At 36.6% G+C, this 22258-nt stretch overlaps 1 protein-coding gene and 1 long non-coding RNA gene across 2 annotated transcripts; one reads left to right on the top strand and one right to left on the bottom strand.

Annotated features, from left to right (window-relative positions):
- Positions 1 to 365: 365 nt before the first annotated feature.
- On the bottom strand, positions 366 to 14400 carry LOC127975316 (metalloproteinase inhibitor 2-like). The gene is made up of 3 exons (XM_052579277.1): positions 13980 to 14400; positions 599 to 699; positions 366 to 503 (listed from the first exon to the last, which is right to left on the bottom strand). The coding sequence occupies exons 1-3, from the start codon at positions 14104 to 14106 to the stop codon at positions 381 to 383; spliced, it is 351 nt and encodes a 116-aa protein (XP_052435237.1). The 5' UTR covers positions 14107 to 14400; the 3' UTR covers positions 366 to 380.
- On the top strand, positions 1096 to 7714 carry LOC127975321 (uncharacterized). Its single transcript, XR_008157499.1, has 2 exons — positions 1096 to 1478; positions 7262 to 7714. It is a non-coding gene; the product is annotated as an uncharacterized LOC127975321 (long non-coding RNA).
- Positions 14401 to 22258: the final 7858 nt, after the last annotated feature.

Raw genomic sequence — 22258 nt, 5'->3', positions numbered from 1 at the left:
CTCCACAGACCTCTGCCTTGTCAACTCTGTAATTTGGGCTCTGCTGGAATGGTCTGAGATGGGGAAACCAGAAGTTGTCTGTGTTCATCTTTTGACGTTCTATTATATTCTGTGTTTTTTCCCTTTAGAGTTGCCTGCTCAGCAAGTTCATTAGAGAGAAGAGAAGTGTATTGAAACCCAGCTGTAAATTCAGCACATTGTACATCAATAAGGCACGGTTTGTAAACTTCTGTCCTGTCTTAAAACAGATTGCCTCGAGTGAAGCATAAGCTAACTGGCAAGTGCATTGCTGTGAAGGCAATAACCAATAACATTGTGTGGTTAGACTGTACATTTATTTGACCAAAAACAACAGCTGCAGAGAAATGAGTTTTTTATTTTTATTTTTTACCTGAGATGAGGTACTCCTTCTTGCCGTTAGTTTCCAAATTCGTCACCCCGCACACTGCAGATGAAGGCGCGGTGAAGATCACGTCGATGTGGCGATCCGGGCCTTTGAACATCTGAGAGAGGAAAACAAAATCTCTTGCTTTATTCAATGAAAGACATTTTCATTGCAGGTTAGATCTGAATAACAGCTGTCATCGTCATCCCTCACCTTGATCTGCTTAATCTCATATTGGATCCGCTTGATGGGGTTCCCATAAATATCATTCCCAGAATCCACTTCTTTTTTTCCAACCACTTTGGCCCTGATTACTGCAGCGAAAAGAATAATGAAAATGTTAATTTCATGAACTAAATGCAAAAGAAAAACAGTTTACTCACAGTTTTGATAAAATATTTTTTGTATGCTTTTCCGGGGCTTTAGTAAAATTACATCTAAAACTATTTGTATTTCATCTACTATTATGGTAAAAATATGATTGAGAATTGACTTAAATCAAATAAACTAATAAGAAAAGCTAAGAAACCTTTGTGAGATGTAAATAAAGTTTAATGGTGCCTTCATTTAAAAAAAATATATACTTAAGATATACTTATAAGATTAAATATACTTAATTATCTATTTATAAAATTTCATCTTAACACATTTTTAAGACCATCCAGATAAGATTTTTGTGAATGTGTGGTTTCAGTTAATTACTACTAAAATTTACATTTTTATTTTATTTTTTACAATTTTATTTTTAAAGACGTTGATATATCATGATAAAAAAAAAAGAAAGAAAAAAAAAAAATATATATATATATATATATATATATATATAGTTGCATACACAAGGTTAGTGAATGAGACCCAATAATTTGTTATTGTGAAATCCATTAAATGTGCAAACCAGAAGTTTACCAGAGACATTATATGTAGAGGGAACTTGCTTAAACTTGTATAAAAGGAGCTGAACTTCCAAGATGGCCGCTGAGTTGACTGACTTGCCTTCTTGGGACTATAAAGTTTAATTTCTATTTGTGCAGCATTGCTGAAATGAAGCAGGGGATTTCCAATTCCCAGCAAACCTTGCACAAGACTGAATGGGGTGAGTACATGTTGTATTTAAGTGTTATTCGAATTGTTTTCAACAAGATGAGAAATAGGAAGTTTTATTGTTAACTTGGAATAGAGAAATGTTTCTATTATGTTGGTGTTTTGAGTTACCATTGTGGTGAGCTTGAGCTTAGGTTGGTAAAAAACTGCATTTATCATGCCAACATGCACTGTTCTTAGCTATACTTTAACTGTAAAAGATTCAGTTGGGTTAATTTGACGCATGTCATTTTATTGTTTTACTCGATTCAGTTATTTTATCATTTATTATCAGTGCAGTTTCAGTTCACAGTTTAATTCAATGTCAAGAAAACCCATATCCAAAGTTTTAAAACCACTGTCAACAACTAAATTAAGTTCAGCCAAAGAGTCTTTTTTTTATGTGTGGAATATTCTCAATGTTTTTCCACCACTACTTGGACTCAGTAAAATATACAAGCTACAGCACAAGGGCTGTAGAGATTCTGTCACGTCATCAAAAAAAAAAGATGAAAAGGCACATGACTCTTGTGCTGTACTTTTCTCCATGCCACCTCTCATCTGAGGCCTTGTCTAAACACCAGCGAGAGGTCTCTCTTATTTAAAGAGAGTCATGCTCCCAAAACCAAATCCTATTTCCTGCAAGTTGAGCGTTTGAAGCTGTCCAGCATTTCTTTAACTCTATTTGTCAGGTCAGCCAACATGAGGCAGAGACGCCTCTTCTTGAGAAGCTGACACATGACATCCTTGCGCTGACTCATTCATTCTCTTGCCTTTTATACTCACCCTTATTATCCTAAATCATTATTAAATGGCTGTTATTGTTTTTTTTTCACTTAAGTACTGCACGTAAACTTAGAATGGAACTTAAGGGGATGAAAAGAAGCATTTCTATCATTCAAAGAAACCGTTTAACCTCCACAACCCTTAACTTCAGCCGTGTCATCCTCATACCGCAGCTTTACTTTAACAGAAGTGTAAACAGCTGGAAACCTTCTAATATAAAATGTGTAGCACATTTATACATACTCTGCTGCTTAAACCACAACTCTGCTGCTTGTTCCACAAAAGGTCATACAGGTTTGAAACAATGTGAATGTAAGTTAATGACAGAATTTCATTTTTGAATGAAACTATTCCTAGTCCTGAAAGACAAATGTAGAAGTGTACCATGTATGCATTCTATGAAATCATGCCATTATTGCAAAATCACTGACAGAGAGATTTGGTCATTCTGAAGTGGTGTATTTTGCAAAAATGACCAGATGAATATTCATTTTCCGACTTATTATATGGTTGCTTAATAAACAAGTAAACAAATGGACATGAAATATTGATATTAATAGTATAAATTAGTATATTAGTATAATAAAATGCTCACATGGTGGGACAATGATCATTTTTACAGTTTATACAAACATATTTCACTGCAGAATGTTTTGACCAATCAGAATCAAATATTTCAAGAATAACATAAACAGACATTATAGAACATTCTGTATAAACATTTAGATGCTTTCTAGTTGTCAAATGCTAGTGCAAATCATTGTATATTCATAAGTGTTGTGATGATATTCATAATTACCATATGTGTTTTACAGGACATTGATCTTAATTCTATTAAATCAGTCCATATATGAATCACACTTCACTGTGCTGTGAAATGAAGTACTGCTTATGAGCTATCGCTATAAAATGGTGCGTTGTTTACATGTTGGTCTTGTCTACATTTGCCTAGTAAACCAATGAAGAAACAATTACAGGGTAATGTTGTCCTCAAAGCTAAACTTGTCTCCGTAAATGGGTGGATCGTGTCATTGCTTGGCAAACTGTTTGCTAAGTTGTCCAGATATATACTGCAAGTCACACTTTTTGAAACATATTTACCCAAAAATAACCACGTCCTTCCCATGCCCACAGTGTACATAGCCATTTGGTCACCTAAAATGAGGATCAGTGACAATATGCATCATTTATACATGTTGGCAGTGCCTCTGGCAAGAACAAGAAAGGGGAACAGATATTTTAAGTTTCAGGGGTATGTCATGGGAATACCCAAAAGTGAAGCCACTCCACAGCACCAATAACAAAGTTTTGCTGTCCTTTATTTCAGCATTGTCTACTGCGGTTGGTTTGTACAGTAAATAAAAAATAAGTGACCCAGTGCAGTTCCAAACTCATGTGTTTTGTAATGTAATCTATATTTTCTTTTGTTCCCAGCTTTCATTTTTTCATTTAATCTTTTTGAAGATTTATGCATTTAAAAAAAATTATAATTTCTATAAAACTGAATGAAATATTATTTAATTGGTGTACGTTACCATTCAAAAGTTTGGGGTCAGTAAGATTTTTTATTTTTTTTTAAATAGTATGGATGCATTAAATTGATCAAAAGAAACAGTAAAGACATAATAATAATTCATAATAATGAGAAATGTTTCTTGAGCAGCAAATCAGCATATTGGAATGATTTCGGTTTTAAATTCTGAATAAATATGAACTTTAAAATTGAAATACATTTGAGTATATAAACTACATAATGATTAAAAAAAAATCAGCATTAAAAAAAAAAAAACACTACTGCAACTACATTCACTTTGGCATAAACTCAACAAATTTTATACTTATCAGTGTAAAGCATATTTAAATAAATCCAATTTTAAATATTTGTATAAATATGCATTTTTGCACAGAAATGTTTTTGCGTGATTTCAGGATTGTGATTGAATGTATGGCCCATCAGCAACAAGATACAGTAACAAGTAAACATTTTCTTCACCCTTTTAACAGTTAATGCCTTTTTCTGCATAAAACATGACATTCTTACTCCTCATCAGTGATTGGAAATACACCCAAAGAGAGCTTATGAGTCTGAAAGCTGTCCCGTCGACTAAACCCAGAAAAAAAACAAAAACAGCTCTAAAAAAAAGGAGAAGATGATTACTGTGCAGTTTCATGTTAATCAACTGCAGATGAAAATGAATCAAGACAACTTCATCAGCAGCAGCTGACTTGTAAATCCAGCTTCCAATTACAGCTGCTGTAAGTTATGGCCTATACACACCTCTTCTGTTTGAGTCAGAAAAACATACTCCGAAAACTGACATGAGGTCAGTCTGAAGAGTCTGAAACATTAAGATATTAGCCGGAGTGCTCCTTTCATAAACAGGCAGTCTTTCTGTAGCGTTGATATGCTTTGCCAGCTGTTTGGATCGGCTGTGTATTTTGTCAGGACAGCTTGTTTTAATTCGGGGAATGCTCAGGAACATTTCTGCAAAACTACTTAAGCAAATGCTGCAATGTAATGGAGATAAAAATGAAGTTTATGAGACAAACTAGATTTTTACAAATTGAATTAGACTCGCTACTTAAACTCTCAGGGCTACTTGAGGTTAAAGGGATAGTTCACGCAAAATTCCTTCATTTCCACATGTCATTACAAAACTTTATCTTTATTTCTTTTCGTGTTCCACGAAAGGAAACATTTTAAAGGATGTTACCACTGCTGTCTTTCATACAGTGAAAGTGGATGGGGACCAGAAATATTGCTTGACCACAAGTGGTCACCATTTATTTTAATTGTATAGGACAGAGCAGCTCGGAAATACAGCGATGTTCTTTTGTGCTCCAAGGACAATCAAATGTGTTTCAAAAGCCATGAGGGTGAGTAAATGATGACAGAACTATTCCTTCAAACGTGAAAATGAAAAATAGTTGAATGATATCACAGGAGAGTCAGTGATAGACATGGAAAAACCAAGTGCGATGGTTGCAGTTTTTGAGGCCCTTGCTCACCATGGAAAATGTAGGTTGCAGGGACATAAAATAACTAGAAAATGGAAAACACACACACACACTCAAACACACTCAGCCATTATTATACACCCATGGGTTCAATTTATGGGCTGGAAAAGACGCAAATATGAAGGCTTCATTGCTCTTAAAGTTAACGATAGCCCCCCTCTTCCTCCAGTCTAAGCTGCATGCTTTTCTGTGTATGTCAAGCCTTTCCTGGTCCTGAGCTATAGGGCACGATAACACTGTGCCAGAACTAAAGATCAATATAGTCTTATTCTAAAACCAGTTTATCGGGGTTCCAGTGTTAAAGTAGGTCAAGCTACAACGCAAGCTGTTTTGCACCTAAAATTCCCGACTCTAGGCTAAAAAAGTTTTGAGGGCAAGGACGCCAAGCTTCTCCTGGTGAAGTAATCAAACAATTCTCAAAAGAGCATCCCGCAGTGAGGAGCAGTAGCTACTGCCTGACTCTACAGATGTCACTCATTAGTATGAGAGAGCATTCTGTTACCAACATCATGCAGCTTCTGAGTACAACCCAGGGATGTGGCTAATTCAGAAAGACGGATGACCCATAGAAAGTCTTAAGTTTTAGCTTAGATCGGATGGTACATTTTTCACTATACTGGTTGTTTAAGTGTCACATGTGCAAGAGTCATGGTCAAGAACCCATCAAGGGGAAATTCTGTCATTAGTTATTTAAAACTGTATGACTATATGAATAAATAGTCAAGTTTGGAATATACATTTATTAAATGCAATTTGACTCCACATTTCTAAAACAACAAATCATTATTTGGCTAACGCTAAATAACTCCCAACCATTTTTAACAGTGACATTGAACAGTAAGCACCAGCACACAAAATTTGATCAACTAAAAATAGAAGGAAGCTTTTTCTGTGTGGGATCCTGATAGTTTTATGGTCACAGTATTAATCAAAAGTTTATTCTATTTTCTTTGAGATTTAATAATTAAAGCATCAGAGGGGTTATTATATCTCACAGTTCTGCAGTTCAAATGGAGTGATGTTCTGCACTGTCTGTCTTCAGCTTCATTCCCACTGCTTCATTTTTCCTGCCTGACCCACATTCTTGTTGCCCGATAATCATGCATATCCCACAATGCCTGCTCCCTCCACAGATGACTTACACACTCTCTAACATATACACATATCATAATCAAATGTCATAGTTTCCATGAAAATATACCCACCACATATACTTGCCACATCCTGAGTTTCCGTATGCCTGCACAGCTTTTAGCAATCATGACCAGCACAGAGCCCAGGCAGACCACTGCACCAAAAGTCCCCGAACTCCTCTTTCACTCCTACCTTCACAGACAGCACTCACTGACTTCACTGAGGGCCACCACAACCCAAATTTATTCCACCTCATAGGTATCAAATACAAAAAAAAACTCCCATTCTTTTTCTCAGATTAACTGCCTTTTAAAAATATTATATAAATGTTCCAGGAACTCTGAGGTTTGAAGCAACATCATATGCTTCTCTAGAAGATTTTGGCTTTTTAATTGCATTAAAAAAAAAAAAAAAAAAAAAAAAATTATATATATATATATATATATATATATATATATATATATATATATATATATATATATATATATAATTTTTTTTTTTTTTTTTTTTTTTTTAAATTCTACTGATAAAAATCATGAAAAGAATTCTACCAATCAGAGTTTTTGTTAACAGAATTATTCTGTTATTCTACTTCTTTTAAAATCAATGACTATGAATTAATGGGTTTATATTATACCGTACTTTCTGATTACTTTATTCTCAGTGTTTGGTAATGTTTCACAGCGCAGATAATGGGACAAGTGTACATTGTAGTAGTTTAACACATGACCAATGTTTTTGTTTGATATTTACAAGACTTCCATGTTCCGTTTCATACTGTAAAGATAAAAAAAAGATGCACAAAAGACAGAATTTGCTGGATTTATGCACATCATTGTCAATGCTTGTACAAGAAAGTCTGTGCAGATGTTCGAAGACTCTGAGGTTTACCAAAATGGAAAAGGTCAGAGCTGGACAACTGAGAGTTGGATGCTGCCCACTGCTTTGAGCCTGGGTATATAAACAGTCAGAGCGGACACAGCAGGATGTGGAGAAAGACTGGTTTGAGTGAGGTTTGCTGACTGCATTTAAATGCCATTCATTTCCCAGTATTTATCGAAACACAATGTGGGGAAAGATTTCACATTTGGATGGTTTTTTTTTTGTCAGAAATTTCAAACATTTCCTGTAAGGTGGAGAACCAACAAATTGCCTGACATGCAGCTTCCAAAAGACACATCCTCGCGACAATCTGACATACACTGTGGCATGCTGTGTGTGGCCCAAAAGATGAGGTTCTGGTGAACAAACATCATTGAAAATGAATCATGTGACGCATCAGGTGATTGCAATAAACATATCATGCCTGTGGGAGGTTGAAGATTTCCTGGACTTGCATATTAATGCATTTTTAGAAACTTTCCAGCTAACAATATGTTCTTGGTAAATACTTTTCTCCTTCTTTATGACCAAGAGAAATTAAGTGCTTGGCTTTGACCTGCAAACAAGGCTCAAATGCAGCTTCACCTTCAGTAGACTAAAAAAAACAAAGCAGTGTGAGTTCTTTGCTGGTGTTTTCTGCTACTGTCTGAGGCTATTAAATGTGGCAATGAGCTCTGTCATATGTCACTGAGCCAGCGAAGATGACCGATTCCAGACTAGATCTTTATTCTGTGAAACAGGTAGAGCTGATTGGTTTGGTTTGACATTAAAGCAGCAATGTTCCACTTATGAGCGAGGTATGTTTGAATTGAATAACCAAAATAACCTTGCTCTCGAGGCTCATCACTGAATCAGGTCAAAGCAACGAGTAGTACACTGGAAATAATGTTTGGAATTTTTACATGAAAAATGCTAACTCGTAAACAAAGTTTCTTTAGCATCTATGGTTCCACCTTTAACATCCATGAGAACTTAGTGACCCGAGGTATGGAATAGTGTAGCCTAAGTTTATTTTTCCTGTGTAACAATTAAATATCTGATGTCTCAATGAATGCAATTCACCTTTATTTCTCAACGTGACACTGCTTGAAAGGCAATGATGCCGTTTTTCCTCATAATTTACCAGTAGCCCCTCACTGTAGAACACAAGATCCAGGGGGCGTGGTTGGATCCACATATAGGGTGTGGAGATTGGTAGGTTTAGAGGTGGAGATGGGTGGGTTTAGGGATCAGGGGGTGGAGACGGGTAGGTTTAGGTATATGTAAGGTGGGAGGAGTTGGATCAGGATCCCTCCACGTCCCCTGCATCTTGTGTTCTGCAGTGAGGACCATCTCATAATTATCACAGGCATAAAACAAAAGAATATCATCAGCAAAAACTGAATTGGCTTGAATGGCTTTACTGCAGAGCAATTACTGTATCCAATGAAATGTAAGTGTCACTGTCATATAATGGTGAATGTGGTGAATAAGCTGCCAGCGATCAAAATATTGATTTTGAAGTCGCTGAAAATGATCATTTTGAGAATATTGTTGAGATGAGGAATATGAGACAGATGCTGAATATACGGGGAAGTGCGCTCTGACGATGACCATCAGGGACATTGATGGTAAAATCATCTGCTCAAATTGAACCATTCTAAGCTTCAAAATCACATGTGCTTTATTTTATTCTTTTGTGATTGTTATTAAAATATCATATAGAGAAATGTCTGCCATTGCAGCAGTTAAGAGATTCATCAGTGTTGGATATATAGGTCTGGGTTGCCAAAGACCCGGATATGTAATAGTAATGACTGGCGAAACATCCATGCATTTAAGTTTGGAATAGTCTTCTGTTAAAACAAACAAACAAAAAAGTAAATTAAAGCTACCACATGCAGTACATTCTTTTTTTTTTTATGTTACATTACATGATTTGAATTTATTTTTTACTGTAAACTGTATGGTTTACGAAAGTATGAATTACATTTTTACACTAAGTTTATATCACATTTAGTTTATTTATATGACGTTTACAGTTAATTCCTGAATAAAAATGTGTTTTTTTTTAATTTGAGTAATAAAACCTACTGTGAAAAACTGCCCCCGTGTTACACCAGATTATTATTTTTAAACAGTTTTGTTTCTTGCTTTTTTCAGTGAAGTATTTTAGGTTGTTTTATGTTACTATTTATGTTATTTAATTAATGTTACACCAATAAAACCACCCACTAGAGGTATTACTCACTAAAAAGTGTGTGGGAAATAATTCTGGTTGTCTAGGCTGTCTGTACAGCATAGTTGATCGGTATGGCTAGACACAGCACACTTCTGCAGTCTGTCTGCTCCTTTACATTATGGTTCCCTTGTTACTCTACATGAATGACCAGCATTGTTTTCATGCCTCCTAGTACTGCAGTCTCTGGTCCTGCTACAAGGCTTCTGGGTACACTAAACCTTTTCAAAGGGCTACCTTGGAGAAATGTTTGTACGTTTGGCATCTTCCACTGGTAATTCCTTTTTTTTTTAATACAATTTATAACTTCCTCAACCTCCACCAAAGAGATCCTCACCACTTCTGTATTCAGGAATGTTCAGCACCACACCCGGCCTGCTCTCTGACCCTTGTGACCCTTACAGTCTATTTACTTGCCTCATGAAACCGAGCTTGTCAGTTTGCCAAAAGGTATCAGGCTTCGATTTCAGCTCATGGCATTTGGCTCAGTAAATATTTTGAGCAGATGACCAGCATAATTGGGCCTTTAGTTGGGCAGTTTCTACAGTATAAACAACCCTGGCTGCACCAAGGAAAACGAGGCAGTTACAATCCTCAAGGTAATCCTGTAGAGTCAACATGAATTATAACTCATTTTGTTTGTATGATTTGACACATTTCCATGCAAAACACCACGATTGTGCCCTCGTAACACCACTTCTTCCCAGCCCCTCCAGAGGTCTGTGCATGCCACTGAAACAAAAGATACACTATCTCTTTACCATAATGGCTTTTTAGCTAATACTGGAGATTTTTTAATATCGGTATACTCTATTTTTACATTCAGATTACCTTAGCTGGCATTTAAGGCTCACTTAAAGTCTCAGAATGATGACTGATTTTTCATACTGTACGTTATAATCTTGTGATTTCTATATGCACTTGTAGTATTTAAAAGTTTTAGTTTTTAGTGTTTTTTATATTTATTTAAATAAAATACCTTTTATTAGCTGTTTATTTCATATATGTATGTATATTTCAGTTTTTCTTTTTTAATAAATATGCAAAAAATGTCAACAATTCTATGTTTTTCTGTCAGTATGGGGTGCTGTGTGTACATTAATGAGGAAAAAAAATTTACTTAAATGATTTTAGCAAATTGCTGTAATTATGCATTTAAGAGTGAAAAATTTAAGGGGGTCTGAATACTTTCCATACCCACTGTATATTGTCTATATTGATGCATCCCTAATATTTAGAGTAGGACGAGACTTGATTTAATCCATCAGTAAGAGATTGAAGATTATGGAGGTTAAGTTTTCTGAATTACATGCACATTACAAGACTTACAATTATAATTACATTACAAGTGAATCATTCACAATAAGATCAGGGACATGCATTAAGAAATTAAATAGGGTCAACTTAGGTTTCATGTTGACTTCTCTGAGTTTCATAGAAGCTGGTTTTCACCACAGAATAATAATAAAAAAAAAAAGATGATTGTGACTTTTCATCTCAGAATTCAAAGATTTAAACTTGGAATTGCGAGCTACATATAGAAATATACTTTATTTCTTTATTAGACTTTTTACCCTCACAACTGCAAGTTTATATCTTACAATTAAGACTTCTTTTCTCAGAATTGTGATATAAACTCTCAATTAGGAGATATAGTCCAGTTCTGAGGGAAAAAGTCAGTTTTATGAAGTCAGAATTTAGAATTGCAAGTTTATATCTCAATTCTCCCTTTATAGCTCGCAATTGTTAGTTTACATCACACAATTTTGAGAAAAAAATTCTGAATTACGATATGTAACGATATGTCACAATTACTTTTTTTATTATTTATTCAGTGGCGGAAAACAAATTTCCATGCAGTTTCCATTGGCTGCTTAAATGGTTTTTTTTTGATTCGATTCATTCCTACTAATTTTAAATCAATATACACTCCCAGCTGTCCTCTTATTGTATGATGAATAAATTATTTTTTTTTCAGTGGTTTTGCAGACAAACAAACATTCTGAGCTTTGAAATGCATTCTGAACAACAGACTCTAAAAGCTCAAAGAGAGAAAAATCTAGTGGCATTCCTCATGTTACAGTTTTCAGTCTTGAGACAGTCCTGTCACTGTTCAGATTCTGTAAAAGCATGTTGTGCTCAACTCAGTAACAGTGAACTGCGAGGTAAATAATGGGGCTGTGTCATTCCCACAGGGAACAGAAGACTGGATCCTCATGACTAAGGTTTTTATATATGACACGTAAACCTTATTAATGCCAAGCACAGATTCAAAAGGAATACTTGCAAATACCCTAACAGACCGCAAAGGGCAAATGACTGCATTTTGGTTTGGTCACTTTATGAAATACGAGCACTAAATTAATTTCCGGCTAACAGCTTGTTCATTTCCACTGCAAGACAGGAAAGACGCAAACCTCTCGCAACAACCACTAAAGCTAACTTTTCACAAAAAGGTGGAAAAAACCTTCTCTCTTCATCCAAGAAGTCTGGTTCAAAGCCAGAGTGCTGAGGCAAGGGTGGGTGGTGCAGCCAAAGAGTGAGCTTTTCTCACTGTTTGAAGAATGCCATGCATATTTCTGAAAGGCCCTTGACTTTCATTGCTTTTTCCTCTCTGGCACATCCAGAGCTGTCGGCCAGATGTCGGATGCTCTCTGATGGTTTCTGCAAGAGCTGCGGGGTTCTAATGAAACTCTAAGCCCTCTAAAACACTTTAAGAGACTGCTGGCCTGTGTGTATTTGTCTTATCTTGTATTAGCAGCTCAAGACAGGGCTTGGGTTCTGTTTCAGCGGTTGGCGCACCTAGCTAATCATGTCTGAATGGCGCTTGAATTAAGCATGAACTAGGAGGGAAAGCCCCAGTGGGATGCAAAACATTCTTGCTAATTTTTATGCTTCAGCTCTCCCCATCTGAGAGAAATATGAAATAGAGACCAGTTGCACAAGAAATGTAGGCCTTAGTTAGTAGTCAATAAAATATTTATTTAACAATTTTGTAAAGGAAATAAACACACATATATATATATATATATATATATATATATATATATATATATATATATATATATATATATATATATGTTTGAGTGTGTGAACACATTCTTTTTCTGACACATGTATTTGTTCTGGCATTGGCAGATCAGGTAGAAATCTGAAATACTGCAGGTCAGTAGAAAAAAAAAAACTTACTGTTGAGCCCTTCTAGTCACACTATATTGTGCTGTAGAAGAGCGCAGATGATTTGGAGGCTTGCAGCTAGACAGTGAATCAGTGTGAATCTACAGGCCAATAAGAATGGTGTGAATGTATCATCATCCTGTTTGGGTTTCAGTCTTTTACCAGCAGACAAGATTGCCACATCCATATTTGTTTGGCATCGCACCATGATTTTCCCATGCAACAGGCAATTTGCTTTCAACAAATGATACTAAGCCAAAATAATGCAGTCTCATTTTGGATTGTACATCCTTAATGTACTGTTTTGGTTCAGTTTATTCAGGCCAGTTAAAAGCTTTTGGTGAAAAGCAGATATAAATAGTTGTTTCTGACGAATGAAATGTGAAGCCAGATATAAATAGAGATTAACAGACCTCAAAACGTCATTCAGCTCGAGCAACAGGACGTGTGTGCCAAAGATAACAGACCAACAGACAGAACGCTTTATCTGCTGTTATCCACACTGGGCACTAAAACAATAGCACAGATGCATACGTAGAAAAAACGCTAGCAAGATGAACAACACATTCAAGTACAACCCATAAAAGGGTACTAAAAGTTTTCAATTTTCACAACCCAAAACCTCACAGATCTGGACTTGAAAACAAGGTCTTGATGTCACTGAATGTGCATGGACTGATTCAGTGTGGTTCAGTTACTCGGACAGACAGCATAAATGTTTTTAAACTAGAATTACAGTTGCGGAATGTTACGGCATTAATATAATATTTTGAATAATATAAAGATCTGAATGAATTAATTACAAAAAAATAATAATAAATGATAACACAATATAATAATAATAATAATTGTAAAATAATTTATTAGAAATAAATATTTAATACAATTCTAAATCTTCTAATTTTAAGGCTGATGCTGCATTTCATTTACAAGTAAAGCGGCTTTAGAGCAGCCGCTGATCCAGAGATGGGTCAGAGTTGGTATGTTTTAGTACTGCTTTTATGTGGCTTTTTTTATCCACCTCAAACCCAATGTTTGTGATGCTTCATTTCATCTACAAAGCAGCATTAGAGCAGCCTTGAACTTTGTTGTTGTCATGACAGAGGATATTTGTGTAGTTTTAGGTTTTTCTGATAAAAATTACTTAAACATTTGTGCGGCATTAAACAATATACGTAAAGCCTTTGTGCTATAAAAAAGGCACATTAACCCTATTGATGATGCATTTGCAAGAAACTCGCTATAGTAAAAATTTTGCATTGTGGCGTAGCATGGTTGAGATTGTTGACACGCACTCACCAGCATCAGCATTGCAGAACGCCTGTTGAGGATGGACGGGGGAACAACTGCACGCTTCTGCGATCTCTCCCACCCGAAACAGTACCAGCACCACAAGTGTGCCAATACAGCTCCTGACACTCTTCATTGCTTCACTTTAATATCTGACAGCAGAATTAGAGGGAGGTAGACGATCTTCTGCGATGTCAACAATGATCCAGTTCCTCACCCAGCCGAAAAGTACAATGTCCACCGCCTTTCGAGATGCCACGCGCTGAGTATTAGTGTGACTACTGCTGTTAAATTCCTCGGAGACGAACGGGCTTGTTGGAAATAAAGGAAGTGCACTGCTGCTCTATTTTAATGGTCTTTCCAGGCTTCCTTCTTTTCCACTGCCTTCTATGGGTGTGTTCTCATGGAGAGACCAGGTTCATGCCTTAATAGCTGCTCGTGGACTCCTCCCTTTAAACCAGATTCAACCAGAGGTGGGCGCTTCATGAAGATCTTCAAAAGATTTCTTTCAGTTTTGTAAAAATATGCACATTCAAGTATTAAATAAAATCTATCCTAAATATTTTTATGGCATAAAATAAGCTGCTTTTCATTTTTTTTTTTACATGCTGTACGTGCTTGTGTTTATGCACCGCATTATTATGCTAGACTGACATCACAGTAACCCAAACATTAAATGAATAACTTTTTTTAGGACTTTTTCAAGTCTTCTAAAGCCACGTGATAGTCGTGTGTAAGAAAGAAACTCCTGAACAGTCTTTGTTCTCTAACAATCTTGACATATGCCCTCGATCTCCATGAGAAGTAGCTTTTCATTGACGAATAGCGTTAAAGCCATTTTAATGAATCGTTGATTCGGTTCACAAAACTTGATTCAAAAATGATTCATTCACGAATCAGACTAATCCCTGCAGTCTATTTCTCGCGCAGAGCTGTTGTAAGAATTCAGTAGACTTGGAATATTGAGCCAGATGGGCCACATTTATGGTGATGTTACATTATGATGAAATGATGGTCTACAGTAGTGCTACTCCCAGTCTGTCAGTATAACAGAGCATAATATATAAAGTAGAATAAAAGTTCCTTTTTCTAGTGATGTTTAATTCACTCTTTTTTTACCCTTATTGAACCATAATCCCACAATTTAAAAAACTTACATTTCCTTATCATATTAATACTCAAAAGTCCACCAGTTACGCTGAATCGGGAACTTTAGCTGCTATCACATCTATAAGGAATTTGCTCTTGTAGTCATAAACCTACTGAAGTCTCTTTATTGTTTCTCTTCCCCCTCAGAACAGCAGTAAAATGATCTTTTTGCTCCTGCGTCTGCCATGAGGCTGTGTCTGCAGCTGGCACATTATCATTGTTTCCACACTGACTGGAGGGAAAAGGCAAAAATCCACAATGTGCTGCTCTGAGAGAGAATGCAGTTAAATAAATAAATTAATGCAATGGTTGGAAAATCTCATGGCAAGTTTGTTGGCAATGACTCCATTATTATGGTGAAATCTTGAAGTCTTGTTTTATCTTTTTTACATAAATCATCAACATCAGGCCTGAGACGAGTCAACTCTGATGTACTGACAGCACAGTTTGGTATCGATGGTGTGCCTTTGTGAAGGAGAGAAACTTTGTGACTTGGTCTGCTTTTGCATGTTTGACGGTGTGCGGCACAGACAAAAGCAATTTAGTGTCTGTGGTAATACTTAACCAGGAAACTATGTAAAAAATGTGTATGTGGTGCCCAGAAAGGGTGTTTTTGTGATTTTTTTTTTCCCCCTTAAAAAATATTCAAAGGTAGAGCTATACAACGCAACCAACGTTCTTGTAATAGCCAATTAACCGTGGCAACAGTGAACTAATCTGCAAATCTATATGGAATATTTGCATAATGATTTATAGTTCACAGCCTGGCTTTTCCCATCATAGAGCTGCATTTTTCCAACAGAGGTTTTCCTTTAGGAACGTTATTATTGTCTGGGTTTGTGTGTTTGCATAGTTTGGAATAACAATTACTGCTGCTGTCAATCATTCAACAATTCCCAGAGAGTGAGGATGCAGACATACAGAATGAGAATGAAAGCAGAAGAGCAGAACATTTGTTCACTTATAACATATGCCCACTGTTTAATTTATATTAAGACTCAATCCTGTATGTAGATGTAGCATCCACAATATTTAATGGGCAACAGGTAAATACCATTCATCTAGAAAGTACAATTATATTCTTAAAATAATCCGCAGGAAAATGAGATTTTAAAACTACAGGGACATAACTTCACGTTTGTAAATGACAGCAAAAAAAACTTATTGTATTTATGGTTTCTGGTGGGTGACAACAGCATTTTTAGCAATTTCATGCTTTTCAAATACATGGATTGATTTTATTTATTTATTTATTATTATTATAGTGAAATTGCATTGAAGACTTTCATTTTATACATTTTAAAGTCCTATTTTCAATCTCTCAAGAGGTTGGGGAGACTCCTGGTGGACATAATTAAACATGGCGGAAAAAAAAAACAGGATTTATATATATACATTGTTACTACCAACGGTAAGATTTGATAGATAATGGCACTAATATTAGTTACACAGACATTTGCTCTATCATAACGCTAAAGAGACTGACTGTGTCTAAACCCTATAGTGAGATTTCATTATTCGCTCATGGTGGCCAGAAATGCTGAATATGTAGGCGACTAATAGGTTTACAGACGGGCTTATGTACTGTACAGTTCACTGTGAGTGGAACAGCTGTAACCTGGGAGAGAGAGAGAGAGAGAGAGAAAGAGAGAGAGAAGAGAGAGAGAGAGAGAGAGAGAGAGAGAGAGAGAGAGAGAGAGAGAGAGATGTTGAGTTTGTATAGTGGAGGCAGGCTAGAGCTGTGTGAAACACCGTGGCAGTATGGAGGCAGAAGATTATGGTAAGTTTTATGTCATTACAATTTCTCATAACGCTTTCAGAAATGTCAAAATACATTGTGCCGAGAAGCTTCATAGAAATATAGCGTTATTTTAGTCTAAATGAGGTCAAACGGACAGCTCCATATTGAATAATAATGCAAACACTTGCATGATGGCAGTGTCATATTAAAACCCAATGTTTACCTTGGTTTGTCAGTAGGACAACAACATTAACAAGTTGTTGCTGACTCAATCATTTGGCTAAAGTTAAGATTTGCCTATATGTTTTAAAAGAGTCATATTTAGTATTGGACATCATAAATAAACAGTGTTTTTAATTTTGTTATATAAGGACACCCAAAGTATATCTAATTTACTTAGATGCTGTGTTTTTATATCAAACAGATTTGATTTTATATAGTTTTGAGGTGTTTAATGCACCTTAGGAGAGTTTTAAACACAAAATCCTTCAATATTTGACTTTATTTCTATGTGTTCCACACTGTGACATTTTTGTTTTGCCTCTTTCATTGCTTTTTTTTTTTTTTTTTTGAATGTCAGAGTAGCAGAAATGATGTTACAGGATATCCTGGGTGAAAACAACAGACACACCACAGCTTGCGGAGAGTGGTTGTCTGTTTTTATACAACAGTGAAACATAAACTGGGTAAAGTGACACCTGTTTAAGAGCAGTGAATATCTAAGCTCTAGAAGTTCATGCCAAACAGAGTCCCTATAGTTTAAACTCTCGTTGTAAAAACAATTAATTTATTTAATGAGCGACAGGAACTTATTGCACCACACCCACCTAAAATTTACACTTTTACACCAACTATGATGAGCTTGTGTTTTGTTGCACCTCTTTTTGGTTAGAGTGTGTTTTGTGGTCTTGATGGTGGTCGTTAGATGAGTGTCACTCAAATTTCACTTTTCAATTCAGTCAGAGAGTCGATATAACAGACAGGCTGATCAGCTCAGAATCAGTTACTCTGCTTTCTAGATATTTGGCATTAACACAATACACATTCATCATGATCTTGCCCGTGGTGCCCTGTCTTGTGTTTGGTCTTTTGTGTTACTTCCTGTATAGAGTGTAATTTGTAGCCAACTTGTAGTAATATAAATACTATAAATAGCCCAGTGTTTCAGTTAAGCCAGGTATACACTGTGCGATTTTCATCCGATTTTTAGCTGAATTCTGACTTGTGCGATATTTCAGCGTTGTCGTGCAGTGTACGAGGTGGACGAACAGGAGACCACAGCTGGACCCTGGCACAGTTTATTGAACTTGTCCTGCAATTTTGTGAATTCCCCTTTACAGTAGGGGAGGATGAGAGAGACACTACCCCTAAACCAATGCTCTGAAGCCCTTCTGTCCCAGTAGTAATCCCCATGTCTACAGCACTTCCTATATGGGGGATGGCTTTATGGTGTGTTTGGGCTGCACACACTACCAAAACTTCAGAGCTAGCTGCAGAACCTCCAAAGGCAGCGGAGACTACACTCCTCTGGCTACACCTCGTCTCTTCATTACTCTGGCTCTGTTGGACTCCTCACTCCCCTCAGCTCCACCATGGCCCTCCAGATCCTCAGTGTCGCCTTGGCTCTACAGCTCTCTGGCCTGAGCTGGTGCGGTCGCACTGGGTCTAGCACTTTAGGGGGCCCATGTGGACGGAGTTAGACTCAGTTAGTCTGTCAGATGTTGAATGTCTGTGACGGTTGCTCCCTGTCCTTCTCAGAGTTCCTTGTTTTGCCAATGTTGGATTACTTGTTGGTTCCTGAATTATTAAACTCCTGCACGTAGATGTTCACCTCTGTATGCCTCATCTCGTCTCTGCAACGTCCACAAAGTTGCACAAGTTTGCGGCATCAGTGCGAGTAAATGAAACCAATTTCACTTTTGGGTGAACTATCCCTTTAAGATGAGAAACCCCGACCAACTTGGATGCAAAATATAACACCTCGAGAATGCGGAACACTAGTGGCTTCAGAAAACAAATGCTTTTTGTATGTGTTGATCGTGGTAGAACCAGGGATGAACACAAACATTTTGTGGCGCAAAAGGGCACTTCTCATTTTATATATTTTTTTTCTGAACAAATGTTAAATATATTTGGGGTGTGATCTTGACAAGAATATATCTCAATTTTATGGGGTCTTATCAATAACGATAATTAGAAAATATTTAGCTGGGTGTGTTATTGTGCTGATATCTTAAGGACTACTGTGGACCGTTGCCTGAAGTTTTTTTTTGATATTCTGCATTGTCTGTGTGGTGGTCAGTTCACAGCAGTGATAGAAATGAATCTTTTCCAATAAGTTTAAATTGATTTTTACCTTTTTTATTGGCATTTGTATCTTTAATCCGTAATCTTCTAATTGTGTGCATGTTTTAATTCAAATTCTTAAATCAGTCAATTAGAAGAATAAATCATTTGGGCTGTTACCAAGCAAATGAAATTCGTATTGACAAATTTATCAATGCAATGCAGAGAAAACAAAGAAGCTAAATAATAAAGGGCATTTAGATGTATTTATTATAAAAAACTAACTTAAAAAAAAAAATCCCCCAAAGAATAAAGTGCGCTTTCTCTTGAGGAGGAAAAGGACAGGTTCTCAAGCCCCCTGTGATGTCTATGTGTGCACGTGCCTTAGCAGAACAAACAGTGAACAAACTATTCTACAACCTTGGAACAATAAAAACAAAGCCATGACAACCCCTTGACCTTTAGAAGTGACCTTAAAATTTTTAGCATTTTTTGTAAAAGCTTGTTTTGAAACTCAACCTCTGTTGATCTTTCCAACTGTATTTTTCTTCCCTTTCTATTGCTGTCTTTAGTTCAAAAATCTTGATATTTTATTACTAACAACATGATTGAATAATATTGATATTTTTAAATGAAAAGTTGAGTCTGAAGTCTGATTCAGACTGACTACATGTTGATGGATCCTATTCCTAATGTCATAGGTGTAGATTTTATCATGCACAGATTCATAGCAGAATACTTTTCAGTTGTGTCTCAGTGTTGCTCAGTTAGCTTTATGTCTCCCTGCCAGTTATGAAACACCAAATGCAAGGTCAGCTTCTAAACTGATCATTTTAACCAGGCCTGTGTATGTGGACAGGTATGTGGGACTGGGATATGTCTCTCATTACAACGGTTACAGCTGCAGACGTGGCAAAGTGTCACATCCAGGAAAGAGCAAAGCAGCTGCACAGGAAACCTCTGAGTCTGTCCTCAGCTTACCTCTTTCAGCTGTCACTCAATGATGATAACTCCACCCAGGCTGTCTGTTACTCCAGTTAGATATAGCGAGAGTTTGAATGGAGGTTTGTTTTTAGATGGACTCTCCCTGCCAAACTTTCTGCTGTCTATGCATTTTGGGGTTTACTTGAGAACTGCAAATCAAGACTGTTTACAGAAATGACCGCACATATTAAAATCCATTTTTAACTTAATCTTAAGTTATAACTTCTAGTGTCCTATTTTCCTGACTGCCACTTGAGTAGGCTTTTATTAACAAACAGATTCACTTTAAATTTGTTCCCTACTTCGACATCCATATCAGTACAATTATGTTTAATATTTATCATTTAAGAGAGAGAGAGAGAGAGAGAGAGAGAGAGAGAGAGAAGAGGGGAAAAAAACGACTAATGTAGTACATTTTTCTTAATGCAGATGTAGTGATGCCTAAGTTGATAAGTTTGGCGTCACAAATTGTGCACTAACAAAAAATGGCCAATAGATGGCATCTATATCCACAAAATAATCAAAATAATCACAAAATTCGAGCATGTCATAAGATGACATAACCCTGTGGTCACCTCTCAAGTTCTGTCAGCTTGGATGGGGCTGGTCCACTCAAGGACATTCACAAAGTTATCTATAAGCCACTCTTGCTGTGTGTTTAGGGTCATTGTCCTGTAGGAAGGACAATGACTCTATATTTTGCTGTGCTGAGCTTTCCTTCTACTCTGACGATTCCCTCAGTCCCTGCTGCTGATAAACAGTCCCTCGGCATGATGCTGCGACCAGCACACTTTATTGATGGTGATGGTGCTCTGCAGGTGATGAGCAGTGCCTGGTTTCCTTCAAACATGATGCTTGAAATTGCAGTTCATCAGACCAGAGAATATTGTTTCTCGCAATCTGAGAGTTCTTTAGGTGCTTTGTTTGAAATTCCAGTTGTGTTTTTATGTGTCTTCACTGAGGAGAGAATTGAGTTTGGCCACACCACCATAAAGCCCAGATCGGTAAAGTGTTGCAGTGATGTCCGTCCTTCTGTAGGTTTCTCCTATCTCTACATATGATCATAGAGCTCAACTATAATGACCATTAGCTTCTTGGTCACCAGTCATACAAAGGCCATTCTCCATCGATTGCTCAGTTTGGCCAGGAGGCCAGCTCTAGAAAGAGTCCTGGTGTTTCCAAACCATTATGGATAATAGAGGCTATGCTTCTGTGAACCTTCAATGCAGCAGAATTGCTTCTGTATAATTCTGTATAAAGTTCAATATCTTTCGAACACATTGGTGGATTGAGGTATATACACACTCTCAGGAAAACAAAAAGGTACACAGCTGTCACAGGAGAGTTATCTTAACGTACAAAAGCAAAACGGTATATCTTAAGCTAAAAGGAACATCTTTATTTATTTACCTCTAAATGGTACATGTTAGTACCTTAAATGTACATATTAGTATTTTACTCAAAAAATACTTTTTAGAACCTAAAGTGTAAGTTTTGAAAGGCTACCACCCCAGTCACAGTTTTGTACCTTTTTTTTCCTGAGTGTGAATGTTAGGATTAAAAGAGAGTTACAAAGAAATCCAGTAGGATGTAGTGCTTACGTATATGCTCTGAATTTATTCCTGGTTGGCATAGTGACCACTGATGTGTGCTTTTACGTCCTCAGGACCTCTCATACTCAAGTGTTACAGCGCTGTGAGATCTCAGCTCTCCTAGAGAGACCGAGGCTGCAGTAGCTTGGGTTTATACGTAGGCTGTTCATTGAGTATCATCTAGTATTCTACCCATTCAACTACATTCCTTGGCTGCTGGTTCACCCACCTCCCTTTGAGACTGAATCTCAATCGTCGCCAAAACAAGGTCCATAAAACCTCATGGTTTTTGTTTCAATTTAATAGAAAATCTGCATGCGTTTTGAGGAATTTTTATTTTACACTATACTGTAGGTTGTATTCTCTGTCTTTCATTTTTTTGCAGAGAGAATAGATGAGGGATAAACAGATGTTCAATGAAGCTGCATGTGTCCTTAGATGACATGCTTAACTAGCATTGAAATGGGTAGTTTGCCAAAAATCGTGTCATCATACACCCACCTTCATTTTGTTTCAAAACTTTTGACTTTTTTCAT

Source organism: Carassius gibelio, chromosome B16 (assembly GCF_023724105.1).
Source record: "Carassius gibelio isolate Cgi1373 ecotype wild population from Czech Republic chromosome B16, carGib1.2-hapl.c, whole genome shotgun sequence".
In the NCBI taxonomy this organism is placed as follows: domain Eukaryota; kingdom Metazoa; phylum Chordata; class Actinopteri; order Cypriniformes; family Cyprinidae; genus Carassius; species Carassius gibelio.
The sequence above is the reverse complement of the archived record's forward strand: the minus strand, read 5'-3'. Positions and strand labels throughout refer to the sequence as shown.

Excerpts from the sequence above, each read along its gene's own strand:
- LOC127975316 (XM_052579277.1), bottom strand. The coding sequence starts at position 14,106 with ATGAAGAGTGTCAGGAGCTGTATTGGCACACTTGTGGTGCTGGTACTG. Across the intron at positions 700-13,979 it reads GTTCTGCAATGCTGATGCTG|TAATCAGGGCCAAAGTGGTT; the intron begins GTGAGTGCGTGT and ends TTTTCGCTGCAG. Across the intron at positions 504-598 it reads ATGAGATTAAGCAGATCAAG|ATGTTCAAAGGCCCGGATCG; the intron begins GTGAGGGATGAC and ends TTCCTCTCTCAG.